This window comes from Morone saxatilis, unplaced genomic scaffold (assembly GCF_004916995.1).
Source record: "Morone saxatilis isolate NCDOM2014 unplaced genomic scaffold, NCSU_SB_2.0 Contig5, whole genome shotgun sequence".
In the NCBI taxonomy this organism is placed as follows: domain Eukaryota; kingdom Metazoa; phylum Chordata; class Actinopteri; family Moronidae; genus Morone; species Morone saxatilis.
In genome coordinates this window covers 15,269,094-15,288,573 of record NW_023340095.1, presented here as the reverse complement: position 1 = coordinate 15,288,573, position 19,480 = coordinate 15,269,094, and the positions used below count along the sequence as shown (strand labels likewise).

At 40.8% G+C, this 19,480-nt stretch overlaps 1 protein-coding gene across 1 annotated transcript in view; it reads right to left on the bottom strand.

Annotated features, from left to right (window-relative positions):
- Window positions 1–1,695: 1,695 nt before the first annotated feature.
- Window positions 1,696–19,480, bottom strand: part of frmpd4 (FERM and PDZ domain containing 4) — a gene marked incomplete in the record, with an annotated part of 25,150 nt that continues 7,365 nt past the window's right edge. The window contains 15 exon segments of the mRNA XM_035677060.1: window positions 1,696–3,402; window positions 4,391–5,596; window positions 6,127–7,104; window positions 7,182–7,314; window positions 7,494–7,676; window positions 7,809–7,898; window positions 8,132–8,258; window positions 8,537–8,673; window positions 8,895–9,014; window positions 9,705–9,836; window positions 10,234–10,341; window positions 11,287–11,391; window positions 12,284–12,329; window positions 13,233–13,335; window positions 13,622–13,782. Coding sequence (XP_035532953.1) covers window positions 2,162–3,402; window positions 4,391–5,596; window positions 6,127–7,104; window positions 7,182–7,314; window positions 7,494–7,676; window positions 7,809–7,898; window positions 8,132–8,258; window positions 8,537–8,673; window positions 8,895–9,014; window positions 9,705–9,836; window positions 10,234–10,341; window positions 11,287–11,391; window positions 12,284–12,329; window positions 13,233–13,335; window positions 13,622–13,782 — 4,870 coding nt within the window.

The following is a 19,480-nucleotide window of genomic DNA, read 5'->3' as shown; positions in this document are numbered from 1 at the left end:
GTTAGCCCATAAGGTGTATAATTAACCAGCATCACTTCCCTATTGTCACAAACCACACACATCCAAATCTTCCATCTTTTACACTGACTGTGTGATAATGGTTGACAGATTGCTGATGAATGTTAAATAGTGGGGCAAACATGTGCTTCATGCTTAGATGACTGTGAAGAGCTGTCAGGACAGAAGAATCATTTTGCCCTTATAGTACATTATACTAGCACAGCTGGAGGAGTGGATTATTCTTGATATTCAACCACCATTAAAAAGAGATGTTTCATTTCTGATTAGACTGTAGGGGAAAGTGAAACCTATACTTGGGTTGAGGTTTAACAGCTTGCCTGGTAAACATGCTATTTTGGCACCGTGCAGAATCTTCTTCCTTAATCTGTGGCCACTTTGCGGCTCTATGACTGAACAACCTTCACTCTCACGTAATCTGTCCAGACAGTTTGTATATATGTTTGGCTATTTATTAGAGAAACCCAAAGCAGGAATAGAAGCTGTAGTTTTAGACCTGATCATCCTCTTTTACAGCAAAAAGGCATGATGACAAAGTGGCTTTTAGCCATACAGCATGGGTCTTGGAATGACGCTGTCTGCTTGTCTATCCATCACTGAAATATCTGAACAACTATTAAATAGATTGCAATGAAAATTTCTACAGATTCATGGTCCCCACGGGATGATTTCTACTGTCTTTGGTGATCCTCTGACTTTTTCTGACGCACCACCATGAGGCTGAGATTTAAGTTTTTTAGTGAAATGCCTTGACCACTATTGGATGACTTGCAATTTGGATTTTACTGTATTTGGTGATTCACTGGCTTTACCTCTAGTGTCACTGGAAGGTCAAAGACATCGGTGGTTCCCAGACAATGAATGCCACTGACTATGGTGACCCCCTGACTTCTCCTGTAGCACCATGTTGAGGTTGACATTTGTGGTTCAGAGTGAACTACTGATGGTTCGCCATCAAATTCGATTCAGACATTCATGTTCCCTGCAAGATATCTAACTAACTAATTACATTCCATCAGACTGAACAGTTCCGTGTGTTTTGTGGAAATTAGCAAAGGTTAGCTTACTAACAAGCTAAACCAAGATGATGAACAAAGAAAACATTACCTGCTAATCATCAACACGTTTCCACTGTCACAGTGAGCATGTGTCAGCATGACATTAGCATTTAGGTCAAAGTACAGCCTCACAGAGCTGCTGGCATGGCTGTAGACACTCAGATGCATGAGCGTATAACGCTGTGCAAACACTCTGTCCTGCCCTGTAAGTAAAATGGGCCATCATCATCATTAATGCAAAAAGCTTTACCACCACTCAGGCTTGAGTAAATAGTAAAATCATGAATGATTAAATATAGTTATGAAAATAACTATTGGTCTTGCAACTTTTTTGTATAAATAATGCAATTTTAGCAGCAAACTTGTATAATCTAGAGAAGTCATTCTCTCGGCCTGTTATTCTGTTTTAATGCTCAATAATCAACTGAAGAGGGAATAAATTATTATGAATTTGCATGTCAAAATAAGATACAAATGTAAAGGTATTTTATGAGAAGTTGGTAATAAACAGAACCAAACTCATGTTTATTAAAACACAGACAAAATATTTGAGATTAGGCTTTTTAAAAGTTTAATCTTTTTAATGATGACAAAAAATAACAGGAAAGTACTCAGTGTTCATGTGTGAAGTATTCTTTAAATTAAGGTGAATCCAGCAAATGAAAAAGTCATATGCGTTACTTTTATTTGATCATGTCTTGTCCTGTGCAGTGATTTGTCTAGAGCTGTATATAGTGTATGCAATGCATTTATCCAACATAATATATAGTTTTACAATTTATAAACAAGGTACTAATAAGGTTGTAATAATCTACATGTTATGCCCCTAATATAACCAATAAGTCATTAAAATAATCCCTATTATGTAATATTAGATAATATACTTGAGAGGAGGGTCATATGCTTCTTCATATAATCTATTTAAAACTGTAATGTTTCATATAATTTTACTTTTACTTTACATAATAAAATATTGTATACACAAGGCAAGTATTTTTTCTTTCACAGCAGTTCACACTGGTCGTAAAACCTATGTCTCTTATGTATGGCTTTAAAATCAATAATCAGGACAAAATAACAACAGTTTATTTGTTGAGCAGTGTTGTCAGTGAGTGAGTTAGTGTGTTTATAATAGCAGACATGGTGGCAGAGTGATGTGTCAATGCATTCACACTTTGGTCACTGGGGGAGCTTCCCGAAGCCAACTCAGCAGCTTTCAGTAGACACACGTAGTTCATGACAACCTCGTCCACCTTGGCTACCACCTTGCGCCGCTCGCTCTCGGTGCTCAGGCCTTCCACGAGTGACATGCAGGCTTGCGTCAGGCAGCAGAGTGTGTGGAAGCTGTGCGTCAGAGTGAGCAGTAACTCCTCTGGGCTGCTGTACTCCACAGCCATCTGACTGCAGGCGCGGCTCAGCACTTTGGCCTGCATGAAAAGCAGCTGGGAGAATGAATCCAGGTCATCCTTGTTGACCTCAGGCTTCCCGCTTCTGCACAAGCAGCCAACGCTGGAACGCAACACGCCGACCATCTCTAAGGCATCCTTCCGTGCAAGTGCGAACCCTGTGTGAAGGCTGTAGGTTTTTCCCTTCATGGAATTTACACGAGCTAGCCTTGCTTCGAGGCTCATGTCATTTATAGCCGTGGCCATGTTACTCCTCCTGGCTTCATAGTCAGCTTTCATGATTGCGTTTTCCTTGCGACTGAAAGAAACCGAGCTGACAGAGAACAGAGCACGTGAGGGCATCTTTCTGTCTTTATCATCACCATCAGCATTTGTCTTTCTCCGCAGAAAGCAGTGACTGAATGGCCCACGGCACCTCCATGTACCTGCATCCAGCCTTGGTGCTGTTGACTCTGGCAGCAAGAGGGAGGCTCCTGTTAGCAGTCTTCTACCAGATGAATTAGACGCGACTGAACCCTGGGAAAAGCTCTTGGGCAAGGTTTTGGGAGAGAATATCCTCTGAACTTTTGGGGGATCTTGAGACTGGAAATTCTGACCACGACTCTTCCCTGTAAGTGTGGCTTTGGTCTTATCTAACAGTGCTTCTAAGTTCCTGGAACCTGGCATTATGGTGCTCCAGCTCCTCCTGAGCATCCGAACCCCGCGTGGCTTCCTGAGGCTGCCTGTTGTCGGGTCGCATGAAGATCTGCTTGAGGAGAAAGCCAGGGCATGTGGGTCGGACTCGGGGCTGGCCTGTGTTAGCCCACTGGGCTCTGTGCTACTTCTTAATGATGATGGTGACATGGTTGTGGTGGTGGTACTGGTCTCATTACAGAGAGCTAAAGATGACTCTTCCCCAGCCTTCTTCCGCTGTGTGCAAGCTACACTAGGGGTAGTAGGAAAACAAAGAGAACTGTTAAGCATCTCCCTGACATCACATGTTCATCTGTAATAAACTGTTTCATACATTTTAATAATAACGCTTATATACTTATATGTGATAGATATACAGAAATCTGAAATGATGATCTTTTTCTGAATTTGCATATTTGTTTAAACACATATCTTAAAAAATATCCAAATTGCTAAAGGTTCAACTGGATGAAAACAAAAGTGACATTTTAAGAAATGTCCACATTGCAGGCAAATAAGGGCAAGAATTTATTTGTTGATGTCGCAGTTCCCAATGTTTTTGGTTAGTGACCCCTTAAAACATCACATACTTGCAACCCCTGGTCACAGGTTGTTTCATTTGAAGGATTTTAGAGGAAAAAAATGAAAGAAAATTAAAGAATTCTATAAAGAAGTATAAATAGATTTTTAATCATCTTATCCTTTTTATGTGATTTAGGTTGGGACCCTTAGGGTTTTCTTTTGCCAAGGTTTTGCTTTTCATCCCCATGCAATGTCTCAGAATTAAACTTAATTTGTAACTCTCACAGCAATATAATAATACCTAAAAAATAAATATATAATAATAATAATAATAATAATAATAATAATAAAATCCACTTAATACACTGTTAACATCTGTTGGTCATCAGCACCAGCATGTCATTGTGAATATGTTAGCATGCTGGCGTTAATGTTAATTCAAAGCACTGTGCAAAGTACAGCCTCCAAAAATCCAATGGAAGTCATGGAGACAGTTAATTCAGAACCTGAGCAGATGAAACTATCTGCATGGCTGTATGCCAAGAGCTAGATGACAAAATGTATTTTGTAATTTGCGTGAACTGACAATTTCAAATATTTTCCTGCCCTTATTTGCCTGCAGTGAGAGTGAGTGACTTCAGTAAATGTCCCTTTAGTTCCTTTTATGCATTTACACAGACAGATAAGAGAGAGCACCCTCCTGTTTAGTTTTACCTGTGGTTTCTTTTATCTTGGGCATTCTGTGACTACCGTCCCGTGTAATCCCAAACCCAGGCTCAGCACTGGTTGCTGCATGGATCTTCCTCAGCAGGGTGGGGTCCATGGGATGGCCAACCTTCCCCTGACCTGGGGGTCCATAAGCTCTCTCCTCAGCAGTTACATAACTCAGCCCCTTGAGCGAGGACTCTGACAGTACATGCATATTGTCTGTGGCACAAAGGGGAGAATCCATGGGAGTGACACAGCTGCTGCTGCCTGTGCTACAACCGGCATCTATAGAGGAACACTGTGAGCTTTGGAGAGAGTGAACGCCTTCACTCTGTATCGACGACATGCGCTTGCTCACATGGTATTCGTACAACCTTGTGACGTCTTGCTCAGACGGCGCAATCTTCATTTGCTGCTGCTCATTATCCTGTGAAGTGGAATCTCCCTCTGTAGGGACGGGCCCTTTGGACGGGGAGCGGAGATGGGCATTTAAGTGTTGGCTTCTTTCATCTGAGTCCTGTTTTTCTCCCTTTACTGTCAACCTGTCTGCGTGGGAAGCCTGTGAGTCATTCCCACATTCTGGAGAGAGATTTTCTGCCATTTTGTTTCCAGGCACTCTCTGCTGCCATATTTGATGGCTGTCTTTAAAGTGAGTTCGCCCCAGATCAAGTTGATTCATATAATAGGAATCTCTCACAGTGAAAGCATTATACTTCCCAACGAGATGAGGGGGCTCCTCTTTAGCTGCGTCTTGAGTAACGTGAGATCTATCAGAGGATTCACAGGTATCTGCTTGGATTCTGCTCTCTGCCTCCCTCTGTTTTCCTCTCTGCCTGCTCATTACTGAGCCCATGTGCATCTTAGTGAAGTATTCACTGACGGATTTTATTTCCATTGTCTCTGGCTCCATCTCACCACCATCTGAGTGAAAAATCTGGGATGAGGCGACGGCAGATGATTTCGCCTCCTCCTCCTGACGCTCCTGGGGACTGTACTGCATAGCTGCTGTGCCACTGTCGCTCGGCGCAGTGACCTCTGTCTTTTCCTCATTCACGGCGTGGTAGCCTTCTGCCATGGCTACATGCATCCTCAGGTGGTTCTCTGAGTGTCTCTGAGCAGTGGCCAGCTCGGAACTCTCAGTCATCTCAGAGGAATTTGTCTCGTTGCCAGAATCTGAGGACTCTGGACTAAATGCTCGTGATATTTCTACACCTGTGTACCACAGAAAGACAAACATCTCATTAATAACTTCATCTGAGGCATGGAAAAAATATCACATATTAGGGAATGAGTCAAATATAGTTCATGGTAATCACAATGTAATTCAGCATGAAGTATAGGGGGGGTGAATGATTACTTTGAAGTAACACTAACAACAATAAGTATACATCACTTATAACATCCTAAGTACCAAATTAAAGCATCTATAAAATATTGATAAATAAGCTGTGGATGACAATACAATTATTTGTTTTAATTTTTTCTATATTTAGCAAACATCTGACATTGTGCAGCGTGCAATTGAAAAAACAAAATGATCTACAAAACAACAAATCATGACAAAATGAATGATGCTGTGATGAACTGTTTGCATGCTCAAATGAATGAACAAATACTCACACAAATGGAAACATAGAACAAAATGGGCTTTATTGAAAAAAATCAACAACAACAAATCAAAAGTGAATGGCTAGAACACGTGCAGTGTTAATGGATGAACGTTACAATAGTGTAAGGAGAACCTGTGCTACTCTCGGACTGTGCTGGACTCTGTTCCTCAGATGCAGCGAGGGCCTCGAGTGCCTGTAAGGTGGACACCACTGCATCGTTTAAAGGCTCTCCGTGGCCCTCTGCTCTGTGGGTGGGCACTGAATCTATGAGAGACACTGGGATATCATTGCAGGCCCCCTGGGCCCGAGTCCCAGCCCCCTGCTGCTCCTCCTCATCGGAGCTGTCCCTGAAGCCGGGAGGAGGAGCAGCGATGGCCAGGTTAAGAGAGTGCAGCAGTACGTCATTGTCCTCCTCGTCATTACCCTCCGGTGGGGGAGGGAGGGAGGTCAAGTCAATGATGTCATCGCTGGACCCTGAGAGCGAGAGAAACATAGGCTTGTCAATGTCACTCATCACCATGTCCTCCTCACAGCTGATGTCATCCTCATCCTCTGCGTCATCTGTTGTCTCGGCATAGCAGATATCGTGCAGCAGCGGCTCCTCGATGCATTCGGTAGGACCAAAGATTTTGGTGGAGTACTGATAACCGTCCCCGTCTTCTATGGCATCCATCATCTTAAAGTCCTCCTCCAGACGCCTATACATGTGGCTGTGATTGTCTAGAATCTCTGGGGCTTCATCCATCAGTCTCTGGTAGCCCAGATTTTGGGGGTTTATACTGTCTAAGGGTGGATCTCCAAATATGAAGGAGACCTTTGCACTCCTGGAGGTGTCTTGGGGTTTGGGCCTTGGTACATTGGAATACATTTGGGAGCAAGGGATTCTGCAGCACTCCACTCTCTCTGCCATGTGCATCGAGTGCTGGGGTTGGTGGATCTCGGTTATGTACACTGGTTGGCCTTCACATCTCCCGTGGTCGAGGTATTCACACTCCTGGTCAGAATAATCTTGGCTGCACCTCTGATGGTTTCTGTCTTCACATCCTTTATGCGGTGTGCTATATGTACACTCGATGGCCTGGTAGTTCTGCTTTACTCTCGCAGCATGGCCTGCAAAGAGGAACCAAAATTGTAACAGGTCTATTTTCACACATTTTGATGAGTCATATTGTGAATTTTAGACATACTTGTTTCCATACTGTCTGTGTTTTTGGCCACATTGAAGATGGAGCGCCTAGAGTCCACCAGTAATCTGTAGTAGCCAGCAGTCAGACAGGCCAGATTCATGGCATCAACAGACTCCATTAAGAGAGTGATGGGCTGTGAAAGAGGCAGATAAGCAGATGACAATGAATGCAAAATAAATGGGAGGGTGCGGCTGTAGAATGAGGCTATAATGACTGCTAAACAGACTTGGTGTTGTTTGGGTAAAACTATAGAAAATATTCACAAAACCAGTCAGCATATTCTTTTTTTAAAAAGGCAGAAGGTTTATTAACCTTGACGTCCATGACATGTAGTTCAACTCTAACCCTGTTCTCATCTTCTGTATACATCTCAATGCGGTTGACATGACTGAAATCTGCCAGAAGTGCCACCAGGTTAGTCTTGGTGTTAATCACATGACTGATGCCATATTTCGGCCCCACCAGCAACGTCACCTCTGTGTGCTTCTCGCCTTGCTGTAAAAAGGGAAGAGAGAGTCAGCACATATATCAAGTTCTGTGTGTAAAAGAACAGAATGTGACCTGGTGTATTTTTTGTGTCACACGCTGGCTTTGTATGACATGATATAGCAAGACGGTTTCACTCACAATTAGTGTGGATTTAAACACCCGTCCTCCGTACAGCCTCAAGTCACTGAGATACTTCAGATAATGGACCTTTGCCTGCAAGGCGGTCAGCTGGAATGAAGAGGAAACAAGAGACGTAGGATAAGATACAAGCTGGAATCATTTAAATGAGCTTCACAGCAGAATGTCATGAAAAATGTGCAACATTATCTGTTCAAACAACCACCCAGCACCATTATTTTGAAACTCAACAGTCCACTAGGTGGTAGTCATGAATCTTTTCAGATGTGGTGCAAAGCAAAGACAGAAGTGGAGAGAGAAAAAAGGAAGAGGTGGCACACTACCTTTTTACCAGGCGGCACCAGGTTCTGGTTGGTTTTGAGGATGTGAGTAAGGGCTTTTTTGATGTTCTTCTCTTTCATGCTAGACAGCACAGCAGGAGGCAGGAACAGTGCCAGACCCCACTCTTTCCTGCAGACCCACAATTCATACAGATTAAAGAAGGTCACTCAATCACTGTGACAAACTCAACTCAAGTCATTATTCTTGACCGGTGATCAATTTACCTCACCCAGAGAATCATTAACTAACCAGCATTGATGTATCTTCTGACATTGCAGTGGAACAATACTAGTGAGATCATTATTGCTTTATTGTACAGCAGCAGCCTAAACAACTGGAATAAGTCATGAAAAACAACAAAATGACTTCCAGCCCACATGGCACAATGTGAAATCCAATCTACTTACTCAATGTACTTGAGGGAAACTTTCTGGGACTGCTTGGTATTGATGGTTAGAATATACATTTGCAGGGCAGCCAGATGGAGGGCCGTGTCGTATTTCAGCTCTGACCCAAATCTCTCCAATACCACATCATTACAGCTCTGGAGGAGCCGGAGAAGGAGAGGAGGAGGTTACACTTAAGTTTCTTATCACGAAATGCAAGACAACAACACACCTACTACTTGCTGAGCTTATTATTATAGACTAAAGCCTAGACTAGGTCCCTGTCCTCAGGTGTTTTCAGATTAGCATCTTCAAAAACTTTCAACTAAACAATATTGTGTGTTTTTCTGCAGTGTTATCTGCATCTGCTGATATTTACCTGAACATAAAGGTACTCAAATGCTACTGCGTCTCTCCTAAGCAGGTCCATGGGATCCTTTGGGACAAAAGTGATGCGAAAAAAGCACTTCATCTTGTGTGACCCTGGCCTCTGTGTCACCTAGAGCATAAGCCGGAAGATAAGAAGGGTCCCATAAGACAAGAGTTTGCTTCTGCAAAATGTGTTCTAACAAGTGCTTACACATTTTTCAAGATCTCTCTTTTTTTTTCAGATAGACACGGACACTGCATTACAGGCAAAAATTAATATGAGCTAAAATTATGTCAGGATTAATGTACAACTTTGACAGCGATTCAAGGAATAGTTTGACATTTTGGAAAATAATTTCATTGCTTTCTTGCTGAGAATTAGATGAGAAGATCAATACCACTCATATCTGTCCATTAAAATATGTAGCTGGAGCCAGGATCGGTAAGCTTAGCTTAGCATAGCATAAAGACTGGAAACAAGGAGACAGCTACCCTGGCTCCGTTCAAAGATAAAACAAATCTGCCTACCAGCACCTCTATAGATCAAAACTTTAGTGTAAAAACAGAAGTAGTGGTTTTCTTGGGGGACTATTTCAGAGATTATTGAGTATTGATCTTCTCCACCTCTTGGCAAGAAAAGTTAATATTTCCCAAAATGTCAAACTATTCATGCATTTTTCATGTATAGCCAGTCAAAGTGATGAAGAGCCTGCAGTTTTGCTCCTGTATGAATACAAAAATACTTTACTGTCTACTGAAGACAAGGTGTAATATTATCAAGTCTATTATTTAACAGCATCTCTCCTGTTTAGTGCCTCACCTGAGTTAGCATCTCCTGCTCATGCAGGAGCATGAGTTTGCTGGCAGATCCCTCAGCTCTTTGCTCCAGCATCAGAGAGAAGTGCTCAATGCTCTTAATGGATAGCTTTTCTTGCAGGGTCAAGATCACATCCTTTCACACAGACAAAGTCATAGTTAATACAATATGAGAACCGTGCAGATGCAGCAGCCTGCTAACGCTCAGCTCAATGCCGTGAACATAAATCATTTTCACGGCTGAACACACACAAAAAAACGTGAACACTACTGAATGTATAATCAAAATTTCAACTAACGAAGGAAATTGCTGACCAAGTGCTCCCTGCTCCACAGTTAATTAAGTTCAAAATGCTTTTTGTTTGAATCATAATTCAAGTTCAGATAACATTCTGAAGGCCAAGCTAAAAGAGGAGTTGGCACTTTATAATGTACAGTGCAACTGTGAATAACATTCAACATTTCAGATAAACATCACTTTAGATTACACAACTGCATTTTATAGTGAAGCACGATTCTTCTATGGCACCAACCTTAATGGATGTGTTGCTGTCAAATTTAAATGATTTAGTCTGCCCGTTCTCCAGGTACACCTTCAGAACATTTGGCATAAAAAGAAGGGAGTTGTCCTTCACCGTTTCCTGAGGATGTAATAAGAATCGTTTGATCAACACATTTCAGTTTTTCTAATTGAAAGCTGTGTTTATAGACTGTAGTTAAGGTGCTTGAGAGTTGGGTTTGAAAAGTCTCTAATTAGAGGACCCGTGGGAGAAAATGATTACACATTCAAGAATTCAATATGGAAATGACTAAAGATTAAAGGAAAAATAGAAAAATAAAGAAAATACACTGTATTGCTTTCTTTCTTGCAGGAGACAGTTAGCTTGGCTTAGCATATAGTCTTATAGAGACACTTGTTTTTACACACTAAACAAACAATATATAACATAATTAGTGAGCTTTTAAAGATGCTGATTTATGTTTAACAGATATATGGATACTGTATGAGAGTGGTATCGATTCTCTCATCTAACTCCCAGCAATAAAACAATTAGCATATTTCCCAAAAAGTATGTCTTCAAACATGTGTGATCTATTGTGCTTCTTTTACACATTATATTTAATTTCCATGATGTTTTTCACTGAGCCAAAATAGTAGTGAAAGTAAGACAATGATGCATCTTCCTTAATAATCACTGTCTGCTTTTATGTATGATGCTCTCCTTTGTACTCAAGAGCATATTGCTCCCTGATAGTCTTCTGACTTTGTTGTTGCTCTCTTAAAAAACTCTTCTCTGTGTGACACATCCGACAAATCAGGGAAGCCCACTGGGAGAGTGCCCCTCTTTTTTCTGTCAATCATACCCACATGCTCTCTATTTCATCCCCGTGATGGTAGTGTGATGAAAAGAAGTATGAAGAGGAGGATCCTTTCCTGTTCATGCGTGTCTTCATTTTACAGTTAGTGATTTCTAATATTTCCACTCTGCTCTATGCCAGCTTTTAGGGTTTAGAAGTCTGCTGCTGTCGTCTCCTGTTCAGAGCCTTGATGTGTACAGAATGAATCAGTGTCCAGTGTGACTTACGGGGACCTGGCCATTGATGATGACCTCTTCAGCGAAGCGGACTTTAACAGGATTAGTCTTTAACTTGGCCTTTTTGGCTGCGCTGATGAATGCCGATTTGGGCGACTTTTGGAGGGAAAGAAGAGGGGAAAAAAGATTTAAAGGACAATCGGTTAGTCTAGAGATGAGTCATGTATTTTTTCAGCTTCACAAGGACATGTTCCCTTCTTGAAACATGACAACCTCTCAATTCTCCACTTGGTGCTGATGCAATTAACGTGGCTCTGTATGAGGGCATAAGAGGGAGGACACCCTCACTGCCGGTGTGTCATTGAGGCTGCAAAGAAATGGCTGGTGAACTGAAGCAATTATAGGATAGATTATAAAAGCTGCTTGGTGTTCTGAGTATTGTGGAATACTACACCCATGTTTTTCTGCAAATCAAGTCCTTATTCAAAAAAAGCTACTAAACACTCATCATGCTGAGCTTCTGAAACACTATGAACATAATGGTAATTCAAATGCACGATGAGTGGATGTATTTAGACATTACACATTTTAGGAAATTTTGCATGGTATCACATGATAATTACTGTCACAGTATATAGAGAATTAGCAGTTTTCATTCAATATATCTCATTTTCTGTGAGCACCGTCTTATTATGTGAACATTATGTAAACTGTAAACAAAGGCCGAATATATGCTCATGGCACTGTGTGTTCACCACCATCTGGTGCTCCTCGACTGTAAATGTCGATGTGGGAGGCTCATCTGAGGTCTTGCAAGGATCTGACGCTACAACATGAGAAGACTTGGAAATACTGCAGTGATTGGACTCCCTGTGAGTTAGCGGGGCTCTCACACTCAGCTAAGGCATTACTGATACAGTGCCAGCACAAACATATGGCATGATTATTGACTTGCTTTCATAGAATCAACAAAAAATCATCCCCGCAAACACACAAACAGTCTATTGGAATGCCCTCATTTTCATTCATGGAAGATGGAGAAACTTACTGGATACGGCTGAACGACGGTCAACAATATAGACTCCTTGCAGCTCCTGCAAGACACAAAACACATTTTTAATGAAAGATTCAATTTTAATTAGAGATTTAAACAAAACTAAATAAAAAAACATCATGGTGGACGGCAGCAGGAGGTACACTGTGCCCCAGTCATGCTCCTGGCAGGCCTGTCTTGCCTTGAGTTTTACTGCAGAGACTGAGCTCATTCAAGGCCACAGGAGCTGTGAAGGAATGGCCACATGGGCACTTCTCCCTGTGCTTAATGTACTGTTTACAGACTGCTGCACAGGTCATACAAGGACCAAACGCTCACAGCCAGCCACTCAGCTGTGTCAGTGATATTAATCTAATGAGACGCATGAAGAAACATCAACACCAGCATACAGCTAAATCATGGTGAATGGAGCAGGTGGTTGAATGTACCATTAAAATGGGTAATTAGATGATATGTTTTATTATAATAAAAACCAACAAAATTAAAGAAATTAAACCTAAGTACAGTGATGGACTAATTCCAGTGCTTAAAGTATTCACCTCCCTTGGGCGTTTTATTGTTTGTTTATTGTAAAAATTAATCATGGAGGATTTAATGTGCCTTTTGGACACTGATATTCTCTTATATCCATCAGCTGATGGATTGTTGTGCTTTTCAATCAGTTGTTTGGAGTTTTCCTTTGTTGTCATGGTTTACTTAACAATACTGTCTCCAGATGCACATGTATTTATACTACAAACCCTTTGACTACACACATGTGATCTCCATTTAACCAGTTATGTGATTTCTAGGTGCCTCCTATCAAAGGGGGTGAATACTTATGTAAAAATGTGTTTTATATTTGCAATTAATTAAGATCACTTTTCTTAATAGGCACTGCACAGTGACGGACAACGGTTTTAACAGCAGGCAATTGGCATCTCACCTTAGTGTGTGGTCATACCTGACAAGGTCAATAACCCTCTCTCTGGGTGCTGAACTGACTGGCTCATCATTAATCATGATGATCTCGTCCCCTGGGATCAGCTTGCCTTCTGATGGACCCCCTGCCAACACACACCAATCAAAAGTTAAATGCTATTAACTGTGCATTTTGTGTGTCATTTTTCTTGTTTTTCTTGGTTTCCTGTCTTGTGGCTCAAGGCTCTAATGAATGCTTACTCATTGAGCGCTCTTAAAATCAATGAATCATCAACGTAAACTACAGCCTGAGTGGGTTTTCCTCTCTCCTTCCGTTTTAGGGGGACTTCGTCTCCTTTGGTGAATTTGTTGATAATGGCCATGGATGAAGTGAGTCACTGTTCAGCTCACCGTACAGCTGGGGCACGTTACCTGGTGTAACTGAGCGGACCACCACGGGTTTCTCACTGCCTGCCACAAATCCAAAGCCAAGCACTGGGTCCCGTCTCATCTCCACCTTCCGGGGCGCTGGTGGCACAAACTTGTCTCCGTCCAGACGAACCTCCTCCAGGGAGCTACTCTGGGAGACGTGGCTGTGAGAGGGAAAAACATGTTTTTGTCATCGCTACTGGTTGTTTTTGTTCCATGGTGAAACACTGTTTTTGTATGAAGTGTTGTGAAACCAGTGTTAGAGTGTATCAAGTAAAGCAGAAATATGGCTCTAGGAACTTGTGATGGATATAGTGAGAGTTGTAGAGTGACAAGAAAAGGGGGGAGAGAGAGAGGGGATGACACCACAGGTCGGACTCAAACCTACGGCTGCCTGATCAAGGAAGCCGGTAAGGGTGGGGTGCCTGCTCTACCAGGTGAGCTACCAGGATGCCCCGTGATGGGTATTTTTGACAATTTTCTGCCATTTTAATAGACCAAATGATTAACTGATGAATCTAGAAAATAATGTGCAGATAAATCAAAAATGAAAATAATTATTTGTTGCAGCTATAATGTCAAAATATAAGCCCTATATTTCAAACTAATATAACCAATAAAAAGATTCACCTTCAAGAAACAATGAAAACTGCAACTCCGACGGGAGAAAACTGTGCGAAAATGTCAATAAAGGGGACAGCAATAAATGTGACTGTATAGAAAATGGTTTACCTTGTGTCTAAATCCCCAAAATCTTCGAAACAAGATGCTAGATATTGTTTTGAAATAAGAAGCGATGCTATAAAAATAGAACATGTGGGCGGTAATCAAGCTCCAATGTTTGTATTCTCACATTGCAGATATCCACTGTGTGTTTCACCGAGAGGCAGTTACTGTTTTCTGTAGTACTCACACTTCACAGAACAGGATTTTACCTTGCCACAGATATAATAAAGATGCAGGACAGGTATGATGTGGAGTGTCATGCTGTAGAAACCTCCTGACCGCCTGAGTTTGAGATTTGCTATCTCGTTGCCTGTACGAATCCTGCTCTCAACAGCTGGCTGCAAACCAAGACTGTACAGTTGGAACCTTATTTACCCTGATCAATGCATTTTTACTTCGTCCTTGCAACACAGTTATTATTCCTTTAGCTTCGTGAGCTCAAAAGCCGTGCACAAACTGTATCTATCTTTCACACATTCTGTGATCTGCGATGAGTTTCTACAGTGTTCCTCCACTCTCTCTGGCTGCAAAAGCAGCAGCAGCTCCGTATGGTGCCAGCAATGTTGGTTAATTAGAGCCGTGGGCAGACAGTGTGTAATTCACAGTTATTCTTGACACATGTACTGTTCACCACTAAATACTAACAATTAATCTTTCTCGGCACAAAGACACAGTGAGATCTGTCAGTCGCAATCCCAATACTATGAAAAAACCCAGCCCAACTAGATGTTCAAAGCGAAGTGACTGTCAGCTGATATTTTGGAGGATGATTCAACAATTCTTTCCCAGAGCTGTAAACCACAAATGTGATCTGTCATTGGGATGTAAAATAGGAGCTGCTAAACAGATAAGAAAGATAAGAGGTGGGAAGAATGTTTACACCAGTTTTTTTTTTTTTCAAGCTTTATTTTTTGTGGTAATAGCAGTCCTGAACTAGAAGTGAACCCATTCACTGTGATGTTTTTACATTCGCCTTTACAGAGAACTAAGATTTTCTATAAATCAAATGCTCAGCCCTTAAGTAGACTTAATCCAAAAGAAAAGAATCTAGGACAAAGTAAGATAAATATTACAACCAGTATGTAAACACTGACTCTACTGGCCAGTTCTAGTAAAATGGAGCCTTTATTGTTTGGAGTCGGGTGAAAAGGTCTACAGCCCAGAGAGCTACAGTGGGGAACATACTTTGCTGAGCCTTAACCTTAACCACCTAAATCTTATTCTACAACTTATGTCAGTAAAGACGCTCTGAACGAACTATACGGTCTCCTCTTTTAGTTCCAGATCGAATCCAAGCCACTGCTTTCTATTCAAGCTAAACAAGATCATCTCCTATGAGCTGAAGAGACATTTTGAGGTCTGGAAGGTTTCTTAGAATTAAGACATTTTACGTAAATCCGACTGCTTTCCATTACAAGAAACCATCTTCTTATCCTTTCCACCCACTCCCTTGTTTTGATCTGTATGCTTTTGTCAAAAGGACGGAAGAATAAGTAAGAGACTAAAGTAGTGCATTACTTAAAAAGTAGCAAAAACATCTTCATGGAAAAACTTGTGTTTTTAAGAAGTGATAAATGTGTCTTTGTGTAATGGCACACAGATGCTGCCAGGGGCGCCCAATCTTGTTTTTATGGTAATTAAACAAATGCCTCAAAAGTAATGTGCTACTGATTCAATTTAAACGATAATACAAACTAATATGTACTGCGTAAGTATTATGCAGAAGCCATTATATGTGAATGCAATTAAGATATTATCTTCTTTATTTCAATTAAAAATTACATAACCCCAAGTCGTCCAGTGATGAATTTAGTAACACATCTGCATTAAGGTGAAATCAGAAGATAAAGACAGCATCTTTTCTCGTTTCTGCATACACTTTTTGTTGAAGTGGAATGCAATGAGCCTATACATACTTTACATGGGGGTAAACCTTTCCAAATTCTCTGATTTATAATCAAACAAAATACCTTATAAAGCAGTTTTTGTGCTTATTGTGCTACAATATTGTAAAGGGTAGAAGGTTTATAAAAATGGCTACCAAGGAGCTAAAGGCCAATCACATTAACCTTATAGTTCTCTGGAGTCTTTTAATTACTAGGTCTATAATGTCACAAAATGTAGGAGATTTGGCCCAATAACTTACTGTATCATCAAAACAACAGTTCACAGAATCCTCACTTATCCTCACACTAACAGTAACAAAGTGTTACATTTCAAAACTGTTTAACAACAATTTTGCACATTCCTTCACAATTAAATGTATTTATTTTTTTAATTTTTGATTAATTGGTCAAATACATACAGAAGTCTTTAGTTTCACTGCAGCGTGGACCAGCAGAATGGGCAGGGAAAGAGAGGCAATGGTATGTGCAAAGCCTGCAGTAACAAGACTAAAAACATGGAGGAGAATTAAAACTAATGAGCTGAGTGTGTTATCCCTGTACCACTTCTACCTGCGGTGATCTCAGTAGAAACACTAAATCCGTCATCTTAAAAAAAAAAAAAGCCTTTGTGTCAAATATGTTTATTTTACTTTGGTGGCTTATTTATCAAATTCAATTTTCATGTGCAAAAATAACAATTAGCCTTGGAATTTTTGTTATAATATCGAACAGGAATACATTAAAATATGAGGGTGAGAAACGCAATCAATATCAGCCAGTGTTTTTGTGCACAGTTGATCCAGATAATGTGAGAGAGTAGGCAAAATATCTGCCACATCAGGATTTCCAATGTGGGACAGCTAAACAGGCACACGCACTGCGCAGTGTGGGCCGCTGAAGCTAGAGGCCAGAATATTAAATAGATTTGGATTCAGATTAATTGCTGCATTTAGTAAACGTACAACTATTTATTTAATGGTATCATTAAAATGCGACAAGCACTTGAATAAACCAAAGTGTTTTCTAAATATATCAACGTATAGTATGTCATTTCTGCTGCTACATAGCGAAAGACGTAGCCTGATGATATTGTGAAGTAGTGTGGGACTTGTTTTTCTTCATTCTTAATCCAACACCATTGCTGATGAAAATCTATCTGACGTGTCTCGGGCAGAAATCATGTTCACAGATAAGGTAATTTATCAAAGTTTTAGTTTGCTGACTTCCTTCCTCACTCTCTGAAGTGTCCGACGTTTGTTCAGAAGCTATAGTAGCTAAAGGCTTGTAATTGTACTTTGTTATTAACCAATCAAGCTCATAAAATGATTTCAGTGGTACCCAAGCCTTCATACATAAGAGTCACCCTGATTTCTTTAAAAATAATAATGCCTCCTACAGTGACACATTAAGTCCTCATCCTTGTCACCCTAACAAGGAATTTGTTTCAAAGTATTTACACGGTAATTATACAACAGCTCATAACAAGAATTACTGCACAGTTAGCTCTCGCTTTACATTTCTAAACGTCCTTCTAAGACAAATTTTGTTTGGATTTGTGCGTCAGTTTTATCTCTCAAAAGACAAACTCAACAGATTGTGCACAAATCAAAACCATATGGACCTGTGCATTCAGGAAGAGTACTGTCTCCTCCCCTCCAAGGCCACCTGCTAAACATGGCTGGATTCCCATTGTGCAGACAGCCATGCATCTAATGGTCCCTAATCATACTCATTAGCTGCTAGTGTAGCTCCACAACGCTCTACACAGTAATCAGAGGCCGCATTGTGAGCTATATGGTTAACAAGATGAACAAAAATGAGCAGAAGAAATACTGGCCTGACTGTCACTGTACAAAGACTATTTTCACTCACTCTGGACAAAGTGGAGTAAGCTCATTAACAAAAGCAATATCCTGTTACTCTTGTTCTGAAAAGCTGCTTTGACACGGCTCACAGTTTGTTGGTGCCGAGGTGGTTATATTTGTCCTGCCTGGAACACAACCTTTTTTCCTTTTTTCAAATTATGCAATCACAGCTAGTTTGTATTGGCATAGGTTTTTTTTTTTTTTGCTGTGTCACTCCTGCTTTTTAGGGGACTGGCTACTGTACATTTACAAAATGTGGTAAATGTTTTGATGAAGTCAATTGAAATACTGATGGAACCACTTTACTTTGACATCTTTGTGTGCTGTAAAAAAAAATTGTCATCCAGCCACCTGACACTCAGTCTTTAACAAGAAGCCTGTGTTAAATCTGCAATTTTCCCAATATATTGAGCTACTCTGCCGAACAGAATATAGTTATCTATATATTACATCCATGTTAAATAACGTGAGTCACACTGTACTGTAAATATTAAATGGCTACTGCTTTATTCATGTGCTCCTGTCACGCAGACCAGACATGTGTTCCACTGAGAGATACAACAATTTAGTATCAGCACCCAGTAGCCTCGACAAACTCCGATGGCAACAATCACAGAAACAGACATTTGATTATTCATGAGTCTTCCTCAAATTTAGAAAGCTAAAGCTGGAGCCAAAACAGCCTCAGTGATCTGCCTCATCCAGACACACTCTGCATCCAGCACTTTCACTGCTCCTTATTTCTTATATAACTCCTCTGACATCACGCTTCTCATGCTATAACCCATGTGTGACAAGTGCTCACCTCCCATTCCGTATACTATGCAAATACGCACAATTTTTCACATTAGAGAGATGCATCTAGGACATAAAAACCACCGTGCCCGTTGTTCCATTCTAGTGACTATTAATTGAGAGGAAGTAACAATATTGTAAACAAATGAAAAGGGGCAAAAATAGTCATAATCTAGTATGCACAAGGGTTCATAAATGCAGCAATATTTTTAGATCTAGTATGAATGCACATTGCACGTCACAGAAACAGGGAAGATCAGCCGAATCTAGAGAGCAGATGAAACAAGCTAAACACTCACTTGTTACACTGGAACATGTGCACACAAACATATAAAGAGCCAGTAGGGAGTTTCTTTTTACCTGCCTGCGCAGATATCCAGAAGTGCCAATTACGAAGGATCAATTACGCTGATAGCGCTATAACCCAGCATTCTCTGAGGAACGTGCAGACTCTCAGATCAAAACAAAGTCCCTGCACAGGTGAATGTCCTCCTCAGCGGCAGCATGCACACACTCTCAGAAGCCCTCTCCTTGCTTTTGGGAGACTGCATGAGGAGTATTGTGGGTGTGTGAGAGTGTGAGAGAGAGTG